At 41.4% G+C, this 22,269-nt stretch overlaps 1 protein-coding gene across 1 annotated transcript; it reads left to right on the top strand.

Moving 5' to 3' along the window:
- The first annotated feature begins 555 nt into the window (after positions 1–555).
- Positions 556–21,519, top strand: tnfaip3 (tumor necrosis factor, alpha-induced protein 3). Its single transcript, XM_067984801.1, has 9 exons — positions 556–778; positions 1,437–1,755; positions 9,441–9,631; positions 9,929–10,076; positions 11,246–11,416; positions 12,788–12,968; positions 15,061–16,112; positions 17,156–17,379; positions 18,922–21,519. The coding sequence occupies exons 2-9, from the start codon at positions 1,449–1,451 to the stop codon at positions 19,210–19,212; spliced, it is 2,565 nt and encodes an 854-aa protein (XP_067840902.1). The 5' UTR covers positions 556–778; positions 1,437–1,448; the 3' UTR covers positions 19,213–21,519.
- The last annotated feature ends 750 nt before the right edge of the window (positions 21,520–22,269 follow it).

Genomic DNA, 22,269 nt, shown 5'->3' with positions numbered 1-22,269 from the left:
TGCTAGCTCAATTAATAATTTTAAATCTGAAATCATAGATTTTTGCTTGCCAATGATATTGAGGGATATGGAGCCAAGGCGGATGGATGGAGTTAGCATACAGATCAGCCATAATCTCATTGAATGGCGGAACACGCTCGAGGGGCTGAATGGCCTACTCCAGCTCCTATGATGAGCAAAAGTGGGCCGAATGACATTGTCTGTATTATGTGATTAGAAATGTCACTCAACAGGTGGGGGGCTGCATGCATCTCTTTAAATACCAAGAACCCATAATCGTAATTGCCCTCCCCTCCAGCCAGACAGCTGTCTGAAATTGTTTGGGTGATGCCCTGTGGGTTGAAAAGAGATCAAAACTCTAGCATGAGATTTTGTGCAGAAAGGAGAGATTGAACAGACGGCGCCGGGGTGGGGTTTGGGAGAGGAAAGGGTTACGAGTTATTTTGAGGCCAGTGATGCACAGCCCTCCCTCCCTCCCTCTCTCTCTCTCTGAGTGACTCACGGAGACTGGGACTATCTTGGTTGCGCTCCGCGACTCCCCCTGGAGGCAGCCTGTCAGGGCGCTGGGTGGAAATCCCCGCTGGAAAGTCCCGGCGTGTTTTCCCTCATCTTGTTTCTGTTTTCTGACATTCACTAAGCAGAAAAAAAAGAGTCTGCAGTCGAGTTCGGTGTAATGTGAGTGAGGTCCGGAGTGAACCCGCTTCTCCCACAGACTCCGAGGAAGGGGGTCGGACACTTTAACCAAGGCAGAGAGAAGGAGCTGAACCCAACTCAAGCGGTAAATGTTATTAATGATTTGCAAACTGCAAGTATTTTCTACCAGTCTGTTGTACTCTGGTTTGTGTCGTATTTTTTTTTTTGCAGTACGTTTTAATGTTGTGAGTTGCCTTTTACCATTGACCTAAGTCTCTGTCTCCCTCTGTCACCCCCTTTCCCCCTGGAGATGTCCTACTCATTGACCTAAGTCTCTGTCACCCCCTTTCCCCCTGGAGATGTCCTACTCATTGACCTAAGTCTCTGTCTCCCTCTGTTACCCCTTTCCCCCTGGAGATGTCCTACTCATTGACCCAAGTCTCTGTCTCCCTCTGTCACCCCCTTTCCCCCTGGAGATGTCCTACTCATTGACCCAAGTCTCTGTCTCCCTCTGTCACCCCCTTTCCCCCTGGAGATGTCCTACTCATTGACCCAAGTCTCTGTCTCCCTCTGTCACCCCCTTTCCCCCTGGAGATGTCCTACTCATTGACCCAAGTCTCTGTCTCCCTCTGTTACCCCTTTCCCCCTGGAGATGTCCTACTCATTGACCCAAGTCTCTGTCTCCCTCTGTTACCCCTTTCCCCTTGGAGATATCCTACTCATTGACCCAAGTCTCTGTCTCCCTCTGTTACCCCTTTCCCCCTGGAGATATCCTACTCATTGACTTCTACCATTCGCTGCAGGGTGTGCTGAAGATGGCAGCTGAAAGCAGTTTGTTGCCTCAGTTTCTCTTCGCCAGTAACTTGACGAAGACGGTGAGGGTCAGGGAGAGGATCCCGAGTGACCTCGTCAAGCCGGACAGCACCAATGGTTTGATTCACCACTTCAGGAGCCTCCACAGGTACACGGTGGAGCTGTTCCGCCTGAGTCAGTTCAGCCCTCAGTTCAGGACTAAAATCCAGGAGGCTCTGCTCGACAGGGCCCAACAGGCTGCCCTTGAACACAACTGGAACCTCAACTGGTGCAGAGAGGTCAAGAAACTTGTGCCTTTGAAGACAAACGGTAAGAGTAAAAGGAAATGTTCTAATATGTCTGCCAACTTTAAACATACTAATAATATATTACTCCTTTTAAAAATACTAGCACTTACAGGGAAATTATATTTTAATTGTACTAGTCCTTTTGGACTAATGGCTTGAAGGGAAAATATATGCTTTCTAATGCCTAAATGTAATGTATTTTATTACATAAACAAAATAGTTGATGCAGAATGGGGTAAAAAGAGTTAAATGGCTATTATCTACCCTTGGGACTAAGGATGTCTAGTCATTAGCACCTCCATATTATTAAATGAAAGAGACTGAATCTTGTCCCAAGTATCATTTTTGGTTACTAAAAAGGTAACATCTAAATTAGGAATATCATACTATGTCTATACATGGTGTTTAAATCCATTATAATTATAGTGGCCATTTTTCACCATAACACGTGAGTTAGCTGTGCAACGAACAAATAGCTGGTATGATGTTTTCATTTTTCATTCAGAATCTAATGTGTGATATTCCCAATGTGGGCATATTTTCTGGTGTAAGTAATTTTTGATTTTCAAACGAATGAGCAAGTAGATTGCTGCAGAAGCTAAGTGTTGGATGATTTTGCTAATTCATTTCATATCAGTACATTCAAGCTTGCATTATGATCTTTTGCTCACAAATTTCGATTTTTAAGCCATTTGGCCATTTATAGTAATTCAGTCTAATTTAAATGAAATCTACAATAGTGTATAGTTTTCAATTCTGTTGCTTTTTCTTTGAAAATGTTATTTTGAGATTGTATGTTTCTCTTTTTTAAAAAAAGCACACAAAATAGGAACTCTACCCAAAGTTAAATTGTCTCTTTGACTGCATGCAAATAAAATATCTGGGATAGTTTGAAAAAGCATTTCAATGGGTGTTGGCCATTAAATGCTGATTTGTACATTCACCAAAAGGGATTTGAGTTTTGAACATTCCTTCGAACAATAAAGTTTACAGAATTTTTACAGCCCTTTTCACAATTTGAAATTAAAATTCAGCGCAACACCTGAATCTTAATAAGTGTATTATTCCCTCATTGTGCACTGATAATAGGACAGTCAGTCAGTTGTACACGATGCTAATGAAAGATGCAGTTTCTGAAAGAAAATTGAAATTAATTCTGAAACATTCTGGAACTATTTATTTATGCACCGTTTCATTTTCAGTTTAAGAAGCCAAGTAGTAAAAGCTGCAAAGAACTCTAAGACAGGCTTAAGCACTGCAAGCAAAATATTCGTCATGCACATTTACAGTCACATATCTACAATGTGTAGACCAAAATTCTTTTTGAATTGATGTTTACTGTTTTCCATGGGCTATTTGCTAACAGAAGTATGTACAGACTACATTCAGAAATGTAGGTATTTTCAGTGATTCAGTGCTGACGTGTCTGGGGATGTAAAAATATAGTAAATGGGGAAGAGTGTAGGTGTCTGTTAAAATTAAAACTTCCCCTAAAAGTCCCAACAGCTATTGGTTGAATCAAATTTTACTTGTGTAATGCATAAACATTCCAAATACCCAAACTCCCCAACCACACCCACTTGGAAATTCCACTGCATAAAATAGGGTTCAGACGGCTACACATTACAAAAGAGTAATGGCGATTGACTACATGCAGTATTAGTCAAACTGCTACTCATTTGGAAATTCCATAGATTGCACAGGGAATTTTACATGGCCCATTCTTAAAAAGGAAGTCTGAACATTGAACTCTGTGCATTCCCTAGCTGATTCATTTTAGTGCCCTTTGAATGAGGTTCCATATCTAAGTAGGTTAGATCTGGTTATAACACCCTCCTCAATTTTATTTTCCCTTTCTCTTTCTCTCCTCTTTCCAACTCAGCCCCACAAAAAAATTACAAATGAATCAACCAGGAAGCTAGTTCATTAATATGTAATTATTGTGGTAATGAGTGCAGATTTTGCATGTAAGCTACATGCAGACCTGAGCTACAAATTTCTATTGCAAATTGGTCCACGTGTTATGCTATTTGGCTGCCATTAAGTTTCTTATGAGGGAAACCATGTGAAAATCATTAGTATGACAATGTAAACATTTCTTGACATTTGTATTCTTGTTAAAATACTTTACGGTTTTGATTCTTGTGGGGTAAACAATAACAAGCTTTATGTGTGTAAGAGGATCAATAATTTCATAAACACAAGACTCAGGACTTTAAACTTACATTGAAATTTAAAAATGGCGTACCAGTGTGTGCAAATCTTTATCTGGACCAGCATAAATCAATTCGGTAAACCACAGTGATTCTGAATGCCTTTCTTCATTCAGGTCATTTGTACATGTTTGGCTAACCTTGGGTACTGTATGCAATATTTGAGAGTTCGCTCATTCCATGGCCATAAGCATCTTTATATCAGCCAATTGGGTGAACTTTGTTTAGTTGCAGCTAATTTTCACGTTCATAATTTAAGTTTTTACTATATTCTGTTCAACTTTTTTTTAAAAGAAAGTTAGTTTGGACAAACCTCCCTTCTCTATGATGTTTGCAATGCTCTCCCTGTAATAAGAGGGATAATTGTTGATTATCCCAGTATAAAACATCGTGCTAGTATGTGCAGATTAATAGACTGTCTAGATTTTTGTTCAAATCTAGAAAGAACTTGCATTTACTTTTGGATTACTTTTGAAGTGCAGTCACCATTGTTATGTAAGCAAACACAGCTGCTAATTTGCACACAAGATACCACAAACAGCAAATGAATGAATGACCAGATAATCAGTATTATTGGTTGGAAACGTTGACCAGAATACTTGGAAAACTCCCTGCTCTCCTTCAAATGATGCCATGGAATCTTTTACGTGTCTCATCTGAAAGCCCCTTTGACAATGCAACATGCCTTCAGTACTGCACTGGAGTGTCAGGCTAGATTATGTGCTCAAATGTGTAGTGGAGTTTTAGCCCACAACCTTCTGACTCAGGCAAAAGTGCTACCAACCAAACCAAAATGGCACCTGGGCTTTTATAATTAGTGGTTACTGAAACCTCCAAGTGCTGTAAGTTTTGCATTCTAAAAGGCATTCTGAATTAGTAAAATTGCAAACAATTCCAGTGTAGTCATGTAGTTTGCTTAACCTAACTCTGCCTGACAACAAATTCTGGTTTCCGATTGCATTTCCCATTGGAGAACCTGTTGTTATGGATGGATGATGTTTGACCCATTGTGTGATGGCACATGTCTGAAACAAACAATAGCTACCGAATGAAGGCAGGTTGTATTTGGGCCAGTTTTATATTGCAGTCATGTTGTTTTCATATCTTCACACTTTGGTGAAAAATGTGATGTAGTGGAACAATTCACACTGATTAACAATTTTGACAGGTTGTGAATGCTCTTTCCACCATCTTTATACCAGCCAATAGGGTGGTTAGTCCTATACAGCGGTAGGGGTTTATGGGCTGTCACAACTTATGTGATGAAGGCGAGGGGGTCATCCACACGTGTCAGATGCGAGTATCTTGTTGGATGTCAACCCAGGATTTAGAGCCAGAGCTGCGATCTCCAATCACCAGGAGTGCCTGGAACGGGGTTCGAACCCTGCATTTTCTGATCCAATGGCGGGAATGCTACCACTTAGCCAGAGGCTCGCCCTGTGTCGTGAAACCCCCCCCACCCCCTCCTTTAGAAAGGTGTGTTTTCTTGACAGCAGCAGACTGGTGTATAGTTTAACAATGCTGGTTGAGCACCAGAATACAGTCTGTGCTGCTTTCAACCTTTTTTTTAAATTGAGAAACCAAGTTAAGGACCAAGGCCCACGGTGCAGCATGTGACCAAGGTTGAAAAGTGTAAAAAGGATGACTATGAGGATGGAAGTCAGGAAGTAGTAATTAGTTAACTCCAGGCTTGGCTTTTAAAAGCCTGAAGATTGTAGGAAGGACAGTGAACTAGGTAGGAATTTCATACTTTTCAGGTCCTGGGCAAGAATGTGTTCTATCAGATGAGTGTTGAGTTCAGCACAATGGGAGTGTAAGAAGGAGGAAGAGCATGTAGGACAGTATCTTTGCAGTTTAGAAGGAATGAGCGGGAAAAATTTATTATAACCGGTCAGATTGCAGATACCAAATTTTGTTACAGGTGCGAAACAATCTTAGTTACTTAATGCTGAGTTTTTCTAATCTGGAGCGGAAACTAACAAGCTCTTTACAATTTGCAAAGTTCTGTGACTGAACAACAGGTTAAACGCTAGGTGACTTGAGCTTGTGTTTACTTAACTATTAGACGTTGTTGCAATAAAGGGGCAGAGGCTGTAATAATACATTGTGCATTACACCATATAAAACTCCTGTCCCTGTAAAATAGTGCGTCATCTGACTTGCCACGCGCAATGCTATGGGGATTTATAGATTGTGATGGGGAAGAGAGAAATGTTGGAGAATCAAGGTGGGAGAGGTTGTCTTATCAACCAACCACCCTTTACTTTGCTTCGTAAACTGTGTATATCAGAGGTGCTGTCCATCAGGCTGCCTGTCTTTGTGAATGGTAACATTTCGTTAAGCCATACTTTAACTTCTACTACACTTATGACACCATTAGTATGTCAATCTGTACATCTGATAGATTTCAGATAAAATGTCAAAACTGTTATTTCAATGGATGATGCCTTGTGAATGTCAAGTTTTCTATTAGATGTACATCAAATTTGATAGATGATTTCATCGTCAGAATAAGGGTTTATTTGGCTAAGCTGGGTATTGCCTAATCTTGTTCTCGTTAAAGTGGGCGTTATCTGTATTGGAGAATGGAACTGTTCTGTATTTTGCACCTACTATCAGAGTCAAACAGGTAGCGGAGGTTAGATGCATCTTAATCTCAGTTTTATAAGTTTGTTTTTCTTGGAATGTGGGCATGGCCGTCATTTATTGCCCATCCCTAGTTGCCCAGAGAAGGTGGTGATGGGGCTTCTTGAATCACTGCAATCCTTGTGAGGATGGTGCCCCCTCAATGATGTTGGGTAGAGAATTCCAGGATTGTGACCCAGTGATTTAGTGAAGGAACGGAAATGTAAGTACTAGGTAGGATGGGGTGTGACTTGGAGGTGATGGTGTTCCCACAACATGGCTGCTCTTGTTCCTGGTGGTGGTTGTCACAGGGGAGGCAGATGTTGAAGTAACTATGGTGAGTTGCTACATTACATCCTGTAGATTGTACATACTGTGTACCAATGGTGGACGGAGTGGATATTGAGTCCAGTGGCATGGGCACCAATCAAGCTTTGTGCTGGATAACATAGCGCTTCTTGAGTGTTGTTGTGGCTATACCCATCCAGGTGAGTGTTGAGTTTTCAGCCATACTCCTGACTTGAGCCTTGTAGATGGTGGAGAGGCTTTGAGGGGTCAGGAGCTGAGCCACTCGTCATACAGTACCCAGTCTCTATCCTGCTCTTTTAGCCATGGTGTTGATATTGCTGGATCAGTTCAGCTTCTGGTCAATGGTGACCCCCAAATTGTTGATAGTGGTGAACTCAGCAATGGTGGTCCCACTAAAGGTCAAGAGGAGGTGGCTAGGCTTTCTCTTGTTCAAGATGGCCATAACGCCAACGACTTGCATTTACACAGCACCTTCAACATTGTAAAACATCCCAAGGCACTTCACAAGAGCGTTATCAGACAAACATTACCTGGCACTCATGTCGTGTGAATGTTACTCGCCCAAGTCTGGATGTTGTCCAGGTCCTGTTGTAGGCTGACATAGCTTCCGGCAACCACGATCATCTTCCTTTGCATTAGCTATGACTCCACTCATTGGAGGGTATACCCTTGACCACCTGACTTCAGTTTTGCTTGGACTCTTTGATGCCATACTCGGTCGATGCCTTAATGTCGAGGGCATCTATCCTCACCTCTTCTGGAGATATGATGGGAGAGATTTTGAGGCCCCCTGCCCGGCAGAAACAGGCGGTAGCACCCCAAAAATGGTGGGATATGACTTACCGCACTGATCCCGCTGATGGTGTGGCCGACACTACATTTCCAATTGCCTACAACTGGGCAGCCGGAGCACCCGCCTGAAGGAGGTGGTAGGCCCTTTTAATATGTAAATCAGGGTCCCAAGACATACAGAGGACCCTGATTGCCATTTTAGGACTGTATTGAGTAGAGCATGTGCTGTGCATAATCATCCCCCAGCTTCAGCTGGCGCTGCAGCCATAAAGGAGCCTAGCAGCTAACTTTTTATTTATTTCTGTGAAACCAGGAGTGCGTTTAGGGGCTCCACAACTACTGTACTTCAGAAGTACATCATTGGTTGTAAAGCACGTTGGGGTGCCCTGAAGTCATGAAAGGTGCTATATAAATACAAGTATTTCCTTATGGGTTCCACAAAACCACCCTGGGCCACTGTTGCGCTAGGACCCCCCCCAACCCCACCTCGGACTTTTCATTTTTCCGGACCCGAAGGCAGGCCGGGCTGCCCGATATTGCGGCGGGATGCCCCAGGGGGCTCGTTTTCTGCCGCAGCCCGTCAACAGTGTGTTAATGAGGCCCAGTCCTCAAAATGGACCAGCCCCCCCTCCACGGGCACCATTGGGAGGTCGGCCAGCTGCCCAAAAACCGCACGAGGTGGAAAATCTACCCCAATATTTCTGTTTCCCACATAAGCGGCACCAGTGTTCCCTCTGAATGAGACTGCTCATTTAACAAGGATGTAATCTATCTAGCCATGCATCCAAAAATATTGACTCTACCTCAAGTAATAAATGTTATTTTTCATTAGTAGCCTTGTCGTAAATTGTGTATAAACTACTGCCTGTATGTTATATCTTCTATTTACCAGGAAGATGCAATTTATACACCAAACTGTACAGTTTATATTTTGTATTAAACACATCATGTATTAGTAATCATTTAGTTTAAATTCAACTCTTTGTGTCTGTTATTAAAAGGGCTCTATGCCTTAATTTGTCTTTTGATGGTTGTAGAATTGCTAATAGTACACTCATGCCACCACCAGTTTTAAAGTGGAGTAAAACTCCTGCCATCCTGCTCAGAACTTCTTTGTTTTTTGCTCTTGTGTGGGATGAATTGCCTGTAGCCTGAAGTATGGCTGTAATTCTCAGGCAGCACATAGGACAGTGATAGATGAGGTAGGCTTCCTATTACTTTATTTTCCCAAAATGGATTTGTTGTTTCCCGTTCTCCATCCATAAGAATGAATCCATAAGAAAAAAACTGCAGGATCGAGCGAGTTATTACAGTCTGTCACATGAGATAGTGGAAAAGGTCCTGGAACTCATCATGTTGAGTGTTATTTTTATTCTGTGGTCAAATTGTGTGCCTTCAGATGAATTCTGGGGCTTTGTACATTGCTGACAGTTTTTATTGTTACAGCAGTGAAATAATGTTAGTTTTCACATGGATGACAGTTTGAGCCAGCCCATACAATAATGTCAAGTAAGAGAAACAAACCACATTTGAATGGGCTGTCTGAGGGGACATCGTTTTATATTAAACAAAATTCTACCTGCTGTGCCTAGAGGCCACATTACATTTTTTTCAAATTAAAATCGAGCAACTTATTAATTTCAAGACCCGATATGGTTTGTTTTTGTCACACAATGGTTACAAAAATGTTTTGGTAATATACTGCTTTCTGTTTTGAATCTAAAACTTGGGTTAATTTGAGTTCTTCCCCTTTCTGTTTCTATATCAGGAGATGGAAACTGCCTGCTGCATGCCTCATCCCAGTTTATGTGGGGAGTTCAGGACATCGACCTTACCCTTCGCAAAACACTATGGGAAGCTCTGAAAGAAACAGACACAAGAAACTTCAAATTACGGTGGCAGATTGAATGCGTCCGATCACAAGAATTTGAAGCCACAGGCCTCCGCTATGACACCAAGGTGAGCAAGGAATTTTCAGTTTTTGCTTCAAAATCATCCAGCACAAGCCTAAATTGTTTGGCAGTAATGCTTTGGGAAAAATTGTAATTAATTTAATTACAAAGCCTAGAAACTGAGCACTGAATGGGTTAGTATTGCTTGGTTAATGTTCATATCTTTTGTGATGCTCGTTTGTTGATCGGTGCTGAGATACTGTGGCTGAGGATGCAATCAAAGTCTTGGGTAGCCTCCGTCACAGTGATTTAGCTAAATTCATCTTTCCATGTTATTTCTGACATGAACTCATTTCTTCTGCAGAATTGGGACGAAGAATGGGAGAAGGTGGTAGAAATGTCATCTGTAGCTTCACATTTAGGCCAGCCTGGACTGCCATATGATTCACTAGAGGAAATCCAAATATTTGTTCTTGCCAATATTCTTAGAAGACCAATAATTGTTCTTGCTGGTGAGTATTTAACAAAAATAAAAACTAGCTGCTTTTTGCACAAAATAATGGTAAGAGTAAATCACTGTAGAGTTTGGACATGTATGAGAAGTTTGAAAGTAATCTGATTCTTCACTGGATACAAATGTTCTTTCCAAATAGCTTGTACTCCATTTTCATCAGAATAAATGGAAATCTGTAAGAGGTGACAAGTGTAACCATCTCCAGATTAACGATGTTGAGGCACCTGAAGCACATGACTTGCACGTTCTTTACGCTGTGACTGGATCTGAAGTCATTGTCCTGACAATGACTTAGAATGTTTTTAATGTTTACATTGTAGTTTACAACAAACTCAGTTGTTGGACTTTAGGTAGTCGTGTTATGTGCATTCCCTACATGTCATAACTGATGCAAAGACTTCGGCCTCCCTTCAACAACAAAAAAATTGGTTGTCAGCTCCTCTGATAAGGATGCTGCAGTTAGCCAAGTACCCTTGGGCTAGGGAGGGGTAAAAATCAACCAGAATGCTTGCCCCTGATCATTATTAAGTGACTGCTGTTGGACAGTGTGCATTTGTGGGGATCAGGTGAAGACAATCATAGAATCATAGAAGTTTACAACATGGAAACAGGCCCTTCGGCCCAACATGTCCATGTCGCCCAGTTTATACCACTACGCTAGTCCCAGTTGCCTGCAATAGAATCATAGAAGTTTTGGGATTGATGTGAAACTCTCTGTGGCTAAATAGCCTGACTCTGACTGGACTCTTATGAAATAATGATCACATGGGCAAGCAACTGGAGGGTTGCTGGTGCCCATAGAATCAAACATCAGCATGGGAACTTGCCTCCAGGTAAGGAAGGGGGGGAAACAAAATGTTATTGATGAACCTGGCTTGTGTTCGGGGTGGATTCACACCGCGGTGTCACCAAGTTCATTCCAACATAATCCATCCTCAGTATGTAGAATGTAAGGTGACCGTAAGGTCAGAGTTTATGATCTCACAATTTGCAGTTTGGTGAAAACTTTTATCAGATTCATACCAGTGCAGATTTCGCAGCTTGAGACGGTTATGTGGCTCACCCCATTGAGGTTACACTTGAAATCTTAAAGTTTAAATCATTTCTACAGAGTGAAGCACCTCTCTTGCAAGGTTGTCTTTAAAACAGAACCATTCTTTTCAACAGACAGAGTGCTGAGAAGCTTTGGCAATAACACGAGTTTGGCTCCCTTGCATTTCGGAGGAATTTACCTGCCACTGCATTGGCCAGCACAAGAATGCTACAAATATCCCATAGTACTGGGCTACGACACACAGCACTTTTCTCCCCTTGTTGCCATGAATGACAGGAGTCCAGGTATCTAATGTTTCATTTTTCTGAGATAAATTTAATTTAGTTCCTCATTTAAAATAGCTGTTCAGTTGTTGCTGTATTATTTCTATTTACATGTAGAAATAAAAAGAAAAACCTGAAATGCTGGAAAGTTAAATAAAAACAGGAAATGTTAGAAATACACTGAGGGCCCATCAGCATCTCAAACTAGCTTTATTCTTTTGTTGTTGTTCCATTTTGTTTAGCTACATTTCAGTATTTTATCTTTCCTCGCCATCTTTTTAGTCCTCCACCCAGATATCAATATCTCAGCTGAGAGGTTCGGGTTGATGACCTGCTTCTCTGCCACTGCTGTTCTACCTGGAGATGGCCAAGTGCAGATAGCAGTTAAGAGTCAATCTGGTTAGTGTGGGACTAGTCACATTTAGGCCAGACCGGGTAAGGACGGCAGGTTTCCTTCCCGAAAGGACATGAGTGAACCAGTTGGGTTTTTACAACAATCCGATAGCTTCATTGTCACTTTTTTTTTACTGATACCAGCCTTTAAGATTTTTTTTAACTGAATTCAAATTCTCAAACTATCGTGGTGGGATTTGAACTCGTGTTCACTGGCGTATTAGTCCAGGTCTCTGGATTACTAGTTCAGTAACATAACCACTACACAGAAGATTTAAAATACAAAGTTTAAAATGCCTACTTCCTGGTTTTGCCTAGTCTGAAAATACAAGCAATCAATTGCTTGCCAAAACTGGCAATTTAAATTTTAAATCGCCTCTGGTTTGCAGCAATGCTGATGCCAGGGTTGCACAAGCAACCCATTGAGCCCATCGTTGATGTGATGCAAATGGAGGAAAATACATAATGGTGGGCACCCACCAGAACCGTGGCTAGAATTTCTGTCAGGTGGGAAAAGGGGTGGGGGATCTTGGTGTAACCAGATCTGACCCACCGTTCTGCACCCATCCACCCACAAGGCTGAGAGATTACAGGGCTAAAATTTCTATTACCTGACACCTTCATTTTAAAGCCTATTAAGTCAAGTACATAATTTCACAATCTGAGACAGATAAAGCTGACCTAGAGATAAAGTGGTTGTTTGCGACTCTTACCAAAGGTTTAGCCATTTCCTGTTTGTTCAAAAAAAATCTTCCATCTCCTAGACAGCAACGCAGAGTAAGCATATAATACTTAATTAATCCATCCTGCTCTAATTGGTTCTAAACACCTGTGTTAGTAAAAATCCATTACTGTGGGTAATCAGTTACTCATTTGTAGCTTCCACAGAGAGTATAACTCTTGACTTGTAGTTTCCACAAATCTGCACAATATGAATCTTTGTTCCACAGGAAGGTGGTCAGAACATATTGTTTAATGTAAACTGTTATGCTCAAACAGAAATCCGTGCTGTTCCATTGGTCCACAATGGAAGAAGACGATTTGAAGATTTCATGGTGCACTTTTTGATACCAAAAGAAGAGGAAAATAAAGACAAGCTGTTGGAGGAGTACTTCAATCTGGTTGAAATACCAGTCCAGGGTCTGGAGTTTGGTACCACTCATTTGATTAAAGCTGCAAGGTAAAGTAGTTGTCTTATCAGTGCCACTTGTTGATTAGAAGTACACTTCAATTTTGCTTGTGACTGCATTATGTGAAGCAAAATAGCACATTTGTTAGAATGGCACTAGATTGTATAATCGATTCCACCACTTCCAGTCAGACAAAAACAAAAGTGAAAGATCTAAGGAGCGTTAAATGTCTGCTGTGGTCTCTAGTAATATGGTTAGTTTCTTATCGCCTATGTGCAGTAGCTTCAATCTTGTGACTTAAAACTAACTACAGGAATGGAAAGAACAGCATAGAAATTTCTGATGCAAAAATCCATTTCCTGCAATGCAGTTTCAAACTTTTGAAACTCATTTCTGACTTTTAACGTTGTGCCTCGGGCTCTAGGTGATGTGCATGCCAAATTGTGTAATGCTGTGCACCTTTTTCAAAGTAGTAGAGCAGACTTCAATTGAATGTTGACGATATTTCTCTCCCTGCGTTACTAAATTTATTTTTCAGCCCCTTTCTCTTTTCATGTAGCACAGGGATTGCCTTTCATCTTCTACTGAATACTTCTTTTCTAATTCTTTGAGGAACTTCAGCAGCTTTTCTGGAGTTAATGGAATGTTATTTATGGAATACTGCTGTTGATTCCCAATATTTCCATAAGCTGTTCCCAGCTTGATCCACATTAGAAATATACGGAAGTTCATTTCTACAGATATTGTGTATTAGTCCTTGAACATGTTGTCGCCTCCCAAGTCTGTGCCCATCTTTCCCACAATTCCATGTTTGAATCCCTCCAATCAGGTTTCTGCTCCGGCCACAGCACTGAAACGGCCCTTATCAAAGTCACAGTTGACGTCCTACACGATGTGACCATGGTAAACTATCCCTTCTCATCCTTTCTGCAGCCCTTGACATGGTTGACCACACCATCCTCCTCCAATGCCTCTCCTCCATCATCCAGCTGGGTGGGACTGCCCTCTCCTGGTTCCATTCTTATCTATCCACTTGTAGCCAGAGAATCACCTGCAATGGCTTCTCTTCCCACTCCTGCACCATTACCTCTGGAGTCCTCCAAGGATCTATCCTTGGCCGCCTCCTATTTCTCATCTACATGCTGCCCATCGGCGACATCATCCGAAAATACGACATCAGATTCCACATATACAGTGATGACACCCAACTCTACCTCACCACCACCTCCCTTGATCCTTCCGCTGTCTCGAATTTGGCACGATGAGCAGAAATTTCCTCCAACTAAATATTGGGAAGACCGAAGCCATTGTCTTCGGTCCCCACCACAAACTCCGTTCTCTAGCCACCGACTCTATCCCTCTCTCTGGCCACTGTCTGAGGCTGAACCAGACCGTTCGCAACCTTGGCATCCTATTCGACCCTGAGATGTGCTTCCGACCACATAACTGCTCCATCACCAAGACTGCCTACTTCCACCTCCGTAACATCGCCTGTCTCTACCCCGCCTCAGCTCATCTGCTGCTAAAACCCTCATACATGCCTTTGTTACTTCTAGACTTGACTATTCCAATGCTCTTCAGGCCGATCTTCCAACTTCCATAAACTTGAGCTCATCCAAAACTCTGCTGCCCGTATCCTAACTCGCACCAAGCCCTATTCACCCATCACCCCTGTGATTGCTGACCTACACTGGCTCCTGGTTCGATTTTAAAATCCTTATCCTTGTTTTCCAATCCCTCCATGGCCTCACCCCTCCCAATTTCTATAGCCTCCTCCAGCCCTACAACCCTTCGAGATCTCTACGCTCCTCCAATTCTGGCCTCTTGCGCGTCCCCGATTTTAATTGCTCCACCATTGACGGCCGTGCCTTCAGCTGCCTAGGCCCTAAGCTCTGGAATTCCCTCTCTAAACCTCTCTTCCCCTCCTTTAGTAGGCTCCTTAAAACCTACCTCTTTGACCAAGCTGTCCTAATATCTCCTTACGTGGCTTGGTGTCAAATTTTGTGTAATAACGGTCCTGTGAAACGCCTTGGGAAGTTTTACTACGTTAAAGGCACTATATAAACGCTAATTGTTATTGTTGATTAATTTTTAATGAAGTAAACATGGTGCAGATTTTAAACGTATTATTGGTGGTTTCAGGTTCGATGAAGGCAACCTTCCAGAAGACTTGAATTTAGTGGAGGATTACTATCAGCTGGTGAATCACGAGTACAAAAGGTGGCAGCAGAATCTGGCTGAGACAAACAGGCCCGTTCACAACCGGATCCAAATGAATCCTGCCGCATATCAAGGGTCACTCATAGAAGAAAAATGCGCTACTTATGGATGCCCTTTCTACTGCTCTGTAGAGACAAAGCCATTTTGTCATGAGTGTTTTGAGCAGGTGAAGGGCACAAAGACTGAAAGCAAACCGAAACCTCACGAGCAGCAGAAAAAGAAAGGATCCCGTCTTCCTCGGACTGAGTTGGTTATCACTGTGACACCCACAGAACCGGAGCGATCATCTCGGCCTCGCTCGGCACCGCCAACGGCTCCTAGTCTTTCTCTCTTCAGCGAAACAAATGCCATGAAGTGCAAGATTCCCAATTGCCCTTTTACATTAAATGTGCAGCACAACGGTTTATGTGAGCGCTGCTTTAAATCGAGGACAGTCGTGCCAGGCAATGTTTCTGATAACCGGACTTCTGAGTTGAGAATACCCCGTCACAGAGATTCCAGTTCAGAGAGGTTGGGTTTACCCCTGGACAATACAAGGACTAAACAAGGTGCCGGTACCCCATTACATCAAGAGCGCACCCAGTGTAGTAGATGCCATCAGGACACTCTAACGACAATTAATGGATTGTGCAATATGTGCTTGTTAAGGACATTTCAAGGAATCACATCTCCCTCACATGAAGAGTCCAGCTCCATACGTTCAGGCCACGAGAGGTCACATTCAGACCCGAGCCAAATTATAAGGTTTATGGGTCATCCGTCAGCCACTGATCAACACCAGACCTCTAATGTACGGGCTTCCCCCAGTGGGCCACAGGTTTCTGACATCACACAGCAGGGTCGAGCCACCTACATCCCTGAGGAGCCAACCGAAGGTTTCCAACCATGCAAGAACTCTGGATGCCACTATTTTGGAACAAACGAGCATCAGGGTTACTGCACCATCTGCTTTATTGAGTATAGAGAAAATTTAGGTAAGTTGTATACTCTGTTTAAGCAAATGATGCAAGACCCCTTTCTGTAAGGGAGCACTGATAACAAAGTTCACCAGTTAGCTGGAAAATATTTGGTTACCTTGATCAATTCAGTTCTGGAATCGCCCTGTGAAAAAATCTGTTCACTTGTTTAAAATGTATTAGTTTTCCCTGTTATAGTCAGGCCTTTTAATGTAAAAGGATTGTTTTAAGTACGATCAATTTCCATTTTTACTGCCTAAAAGAGTTGGGCCCAAATAGAATGCCTGATGTATACTGTGCTCAGAATTGCCATTCTACCATTCCAGTGCTATTTGCATATTTCATAACAGCAACCTGATTTCAATCAGATCTGTTTAGTTCATTCACCTGTCTTTAGTGCAAACTCCAAAAACACACTCAAATCCCTTGCTTTGATCCCATACTGTGAATGTTTTTTTTAAACTAGATGAGTTTATCTGGTCCCAGTAGCACATGGGTTTAAATAGTCATGGATCCCAAAATTCTTTATTTAAGAAAAAATTGCAAGGATGTGCATTTTTCTGTCTTAATTAAATCTGTAATTTTGATAATTTGATCGCTAATTATGGGGGAAAAATGGAAATTCTTCTGTTTTTTTTTTGACGAGGAATGTTGGTGCTAAATGGCTTCAGTCTAAATGCACTTCATCAGATTCTGGTCAAAAGTGTTCTTCAATGTAAAAGGAAAGATCGACTGATTATTGTCTTCAGTCTCATTCGTTGTAATTATACTTGTTCACAAGTGGCCCATTGTATTATCCAGTGATAGATATAGGTCTGTGGGAATCAGTTCTGCAAGTATACCCTGCAGAGCTTGCTGCTTTAACATTACCCAGAAACTGTGTACAAAGCAATAATATCAATACCAGGTGACAGTTAAGGGGCCTTATTTGTCCAGAACATAAATTGTTTCATTTTTTCCGTAACTCTATGTTGTGCAAGACTGCAATTTTTGTGGCTTTTTTTTTTGTAAAGAGCAGTTGAACCTATATTTAATCTTTATTTCTTTCTTGTCTCTGAAAGGTGAAGCCTCTGCATTTAATCAGAACCGACTACAGAGGAATACACAGCCTTCTCACCGGCCAGCTCAGACTGATCCCATATTCCAGAACATGGCCAGGTGTCGGGGTCAAGACTGCAGCACATTTGGAAACATTCTCTTTGAAGGATATTGCCAAAAATGTTTCATAGATACGCAATATCAAAGGTACAACGAAGCAACAGGATCTAGAGGCCATTCCAGCGCTGTAAGTAGTTTGTGATATATATACAATTGGATCTAGAATTTTAATCTATGCTTTTAATTGAGATGTACACTCTGGTATCACAAAAATGTTGTTTTTTTTTGTGTATTTTCTCCTTGTTCCTCATGGGGTCTCCCCACAAAAAATCTCTGAGCCAAAGGACTCAGGCAAGCAGCCAATCTACTTCCAGGCCTAATGGTCCACCGATGGCACAGCTGAACTAACGACTCACCGTATGGGAAATTGTGGACATTTGCGTCCTACCACAGTTAACCTCCTATGTGCGTCCCCTACTCAAAAAATGTTTTTTCTTTAAGAATTTGGTCATTATCAAGAGAGAATAATACTAGTCTCACATCTACACTGGTTACACAACAAGGCTTGAGAAATTTAGTATTTTCTGAGTAAATTGTAACCTGAATATGATTTTACTTTGTAGTATAAACATTATAAAGGATTCAAAAATATTAGCATAAGAAGGGCAGAATAATTAAATGAATTGCCACACAATCCTAAATGTTATGACAAGCTACACTTAATGGCATCTCTCAACCTCCCCTTTCATAGAATCATAGAAGTTTACAACATGGAAACAGGCCCTTCGGCCCAACATGTCCATGTCGCCCAGTTTATACCACTAAGCTAGTCCCAATTGCCTGCACTTGGCCCATATCCCTCTATACCCATCTTACCCATGTAACTGTCCAAATGCTTTTTAAAAGACAAAATTGTACCCGCCTCTACTACTGCCTCTGGCAGCTCGTTCCAGACACTCACCACCCTTTGAGTGAAAAAATTGCCCCTCTGGACCCTTTTGTATCTCTCCCCTCTCACCTTAAATCTATGCCCCCTCGTTATAGACTCCCCTACCTTTGGGAAAAGATTTTGACTATCTACCTTATCTATGCCCCTCATTATTTTATAGACTTCTATAAGATCACCCCTAAACCTCCTACTCTCCAGGGAAAAAAGTCTCAGTCTATCCAACCTCTCCCTATAAGTCAAACCATCAAGTCCCGGTAGCATCCTAGTAAATCTTTTCTGCACTCTTTCTAGTTTAATAATATCCTTTCTATAATAGGGTGACCAGAACTGTACACAGTATCCCAAGTGTGGCCTTACTAATGACAAGTTCAGTTCTAAGTTGCTGGTCAGAAGCCGCATGAAAGCAGATATTTTATTTAGAATCTCCTAGGGATAGCGGGATGTGGGCAGGCAGCCCATTCGGTTTTTGAGGCATTGCCGCAATATATAACGTTATGCTTCTTCTGTGTCATCTGTGACCTTGATGCACAAAGATCATCACTGTTTAGGAAGAGAAACTGAATCTCTGTACAACAAATGTAAGATGTACACTCCCACACCACAAAAATTGGGCAGGCCAATTGTCTACTTGCCTGCTCCTTTGGCTCGGAGATTTTTTGTGGGGAGACCTGATGAGGGACGGGGAGAAAATATACAAAAATGTAAGATCTGTTTGTTTTCATGCACTTAATTGCAGCATTCAAACTGAAATGATGGTTTCCTTAACTTGTATCTTTGTAGAATGCAACGCAACATCGACATTCTGACCACAATAAGTTGAGAAGCCAGAGGATTAAATGTGCAAGGAACTATTGCAATAACTATGTAACATCCAGCGACGATGAACTTTGCTTAGAGTGTCGACAAAACAGTCGTGGCAGCGCTCTGGATCAAGCATCAAATCATCCACCAAAGCAGCATTGCCACGCCACTGGCTGTGACCATTTTGGTAATAATAAATGCAACGGGTACTGCAATGAATGCTATGCCTTCATTTCCAATATGGGAGAAAATAGATTTCAGTGCAAATGATGGAGACAAAGGACTTTTTTTGTGCAAGAGGATATACCGTTTACGGTGCCACTCTAAAAGAGTAGGCCCTCAATCCTCATATGGATATTCCAGTACAGAATGTACAGCTTTGTAAAGTTTTCTTACAAATATTTGATTTGTAAATTGACATATTTATTATATTCATTAACTTGTTTGTTTTACAATTGTACTGTTTGAAAAACCATAAAATTAATCTTCATGTCTCTGTACTTTATAGTAAATAGAATTCCTGTCTTGATTATAACTCTAATAATGGTTGTGCAAGAGAAAACAACCCTCTAATAAATTATTTACAAAACGCACAAAGCATAAGCAAACTTATTGTACAGTTTTGATGTTTCAGTAATGTATATTTTCTCATACGAGGCTATGAGGAGATATTACTACAGAATATCCCAAAAGGTCACAACACTTAAGCTGCATCATTCATTATTCACAATGCGTGTCTGCAGAGAGCCAATCCAAATATGCTTACTGGAATGCTTGAATCTCGTGGCTTAATTTTGAAAGCGTCACTGTGAATTTATACGAGAGGAACTACTTGTTTGGATTGTCTGAATCTTTTGGCTTACATTAGGGTACAAAATCAAAAACATACAGGTCTGTGTATAAGATAGGAACTATTTGTATGTAGTTTGCTTGCTGTTTGAGTATGGAAGGATCATTTTTAACCCCTTTTCTGGGAGAAAATGAAATATTAGAGTTTTAACTTATTCAAAGCTTTGAATTAGCTATTCTGTAATTCTGCCGCATGGCCTGTAATTTTACTTTATAATGTTCTGTTTCAGAAATTGGCAGAAATGTATTTTGAAAGCTGCAAAGTTATTTGGCACTCGAAAGGTTAATTAATAGATTTTTTTTGGGGGGGGGGAGAATTGAAAGTGGGTCTTAATATTAAAGTTCCTGCCTCACAGCTTTTGTGCCAAAATCCATTGTTGCTTTTGGATCATAATACGTTTTTAAATATTTAAATCTAACAGGTTGGCTGAAAATATTTTTTTCTTAGAAAAGGTCATTTTATTATTTTGAACTTTGAAATTTATTGTCGTCACTTAGTTTAGAAATCACAATAAAGAAAATGCAGTATATGTGACCTATACTCTTAAGTGTTTCCTATATACTCCCCTGATCCCTGGTCTCACCGAACCAAGCACCAGTCTGCTCTGAACTTTGCTGCTCTAAATTGGCCCCTAAGAGTGCAAGAACTGCCAGGGAGATGATTCTCCATTTGCTATTTGTTGTTGTTGTCCACTACCATTGCTGAGAACAGGAACTGGAGGAGTGGGGAATTGAACCTCAGCCCCATTAATATATAGGACACACTGTTGATCTCCAATTTCATCTGTGCTCAGTTGCTTTTTAAAACTAGGGGACTGGGTTCACTATGGGTTAAAACACTGTCACCTCTGGTCTAGATTCAAACCTGGATCCCAGACTAACAGATAAAAACTTCCTGCTCCTGCCAGCTATAGAGATCTTATGAAATGCATTTGGACGGTCTCAACCCGGTCCCTAGTGGATGCTAGTCCACAGCACACAACTCCCCATGATTCAGCACAGAATTGACAATGTTGCTGAGAAAGGACAAAAGGAACCCTTTAATGTGAAATGGGCCAAATAAATCTTGGTTCAGTTGGGATACTCTTCCAAAGTGAAGTTAAGGCACATTGTTGGGGTGAAGTATTGTGAGTTTTACTTTACATTTAACTTGTTCTACACGTCCTGGGAGTGCTTGATACACTCATGGAGGATAAACATCTATACGGACTGGTTGGGTCGCATGGCCTGGTTCTGTGTTGTAATCTCGTTTTATGACACTGGATGTACATGGTGGAGAAGTGTTCTGATCCATTCCCAGCACACTTCGCTTTAAGTATCAACATTCACCAAGATGGGTATTGCTTGGCATGAGTGATACAGAGAACATCATCCTAACAGTCATTTTAACATTAATCAAACCTTGGATATCAATATTTCTAAAATGATAAAGGACTGAGCCTGTTTTTTTTTTCCATTGGAACTATTCAAAAGAACGCTATTGATTTCAGCACAATTAACTGTGGGGCTATGCAGCTTTAACAGTAAGTTTTAAAATTTAACTGTCAAAAATACTTATGTAATAATTGAAGAGTTGTTGCCATGTATTTAGTAATTGTATTCAAATAATTCAGCACCCAGTTTATTACAGCAAGATAGTCTAATTTTTGAAATGTTTTTATAGCTGTACTTTAAATCGAGTGGCTATGTCAGCTCAACATATTAACATCCTCCAATTAAAAAGACAAATAAAGTGACATTTCTACTGCCTATGCTTAATTGGAGGTTCAATTTTATTGATCTGCTATTCAGTTAAATGTGGCATATGTGATGCCCCAGACACACAAGCAAGCACCACCAGTAAAAATCAAAGAATCTTACAGCACAGGAGGTCATTCAGCCATTGAGTTACATTGAAACTACAGCACAGAAACAGGTCTTTCAGCCCAATTCATCTATGCTCTACACGAGCTTCCTCCCTCCCCACTTCATCTAACCCTATCAGAATATCCTTCTATTCCTTTCTCCCTCGTGCTTATCTAGCTTCCCCTTAAATGCATCTATGCAATTTGCTCAACTACTCCTCGTGATAGCATGTTCCACGTTCTTACCACTCTTTGGGTATAGAAGTTTCTCCTTAATCCCCTATTGGATTTATTAGCGACTATTTTATATTGATGACCTCCAGTTTTGGACTCCCCCACAAGTGGAAATGTTTTCACTACTATACTACGGAATGGAGCTGGGAGAGAGCGCAGGACTCGGAGATTACTAAAGGCCCAGGCTCGAAGGCCTACCCACACTCGGAGCGGAGCTACAGGCGGGAGCAGACCTGGGAGAGAGTGCAGGACTCGGAGACTACTAAAGGCCCAGGCTCGAAGGCCTACCCACACTCGGAGCGGCAGAGAGGCAATTGGTGAAAAAACAAGGAATGAAGTCACAGGACACAGGTCGGTGATTGGTTGGTGAGTATTAGTTTTTTTCTCTGAGTTAGGGAAT

The sequence above is a fragment of the Heptranchias perlo genome, chromosome 5 (genome assembly GCF_035084215.1).
Source record: "Heptranchias perlo isolate sHepPer1 chromosome 5, sHepPer1.hap1, whole genome shotgun sequence".
Classification (NCBI taxonomy): Eukaryota; Metazoa; Chordata; class Chondrichthyes; order Hexanchiformes; family Hexanchidae; genus Heptranchias; species Heptranchias perlo.
This window is presented reverse-complemented; position numbering and strand designations above follow the sequence as displayed.

Bases quoted from the DNA above. Each gene is read 5' to 3' on its own strand.
- tnfaip3 (XM_067984801.1), top strand. From the start codon at position 1,449: ATGGCAGCTGAAAGCAGTTTGTTGCCTCAGTTTCTCTTCGCCAGTAAC. The intron at 12,969-15,060 runs GTAAAGTAGTTG...TGGTGGTTTCAG, and splicing joins CATTTGATTAAAGCTGCAAG to GTTCGATGAAGGCAACCTTC. The intron at 16,113-17,155 runs GTAAGTTGTATA...TGTCTCTGAAAG, and splicing joins TGAGTATAGAGAAAATTTAG to GTGAAGCCTCTGCATTTAAT.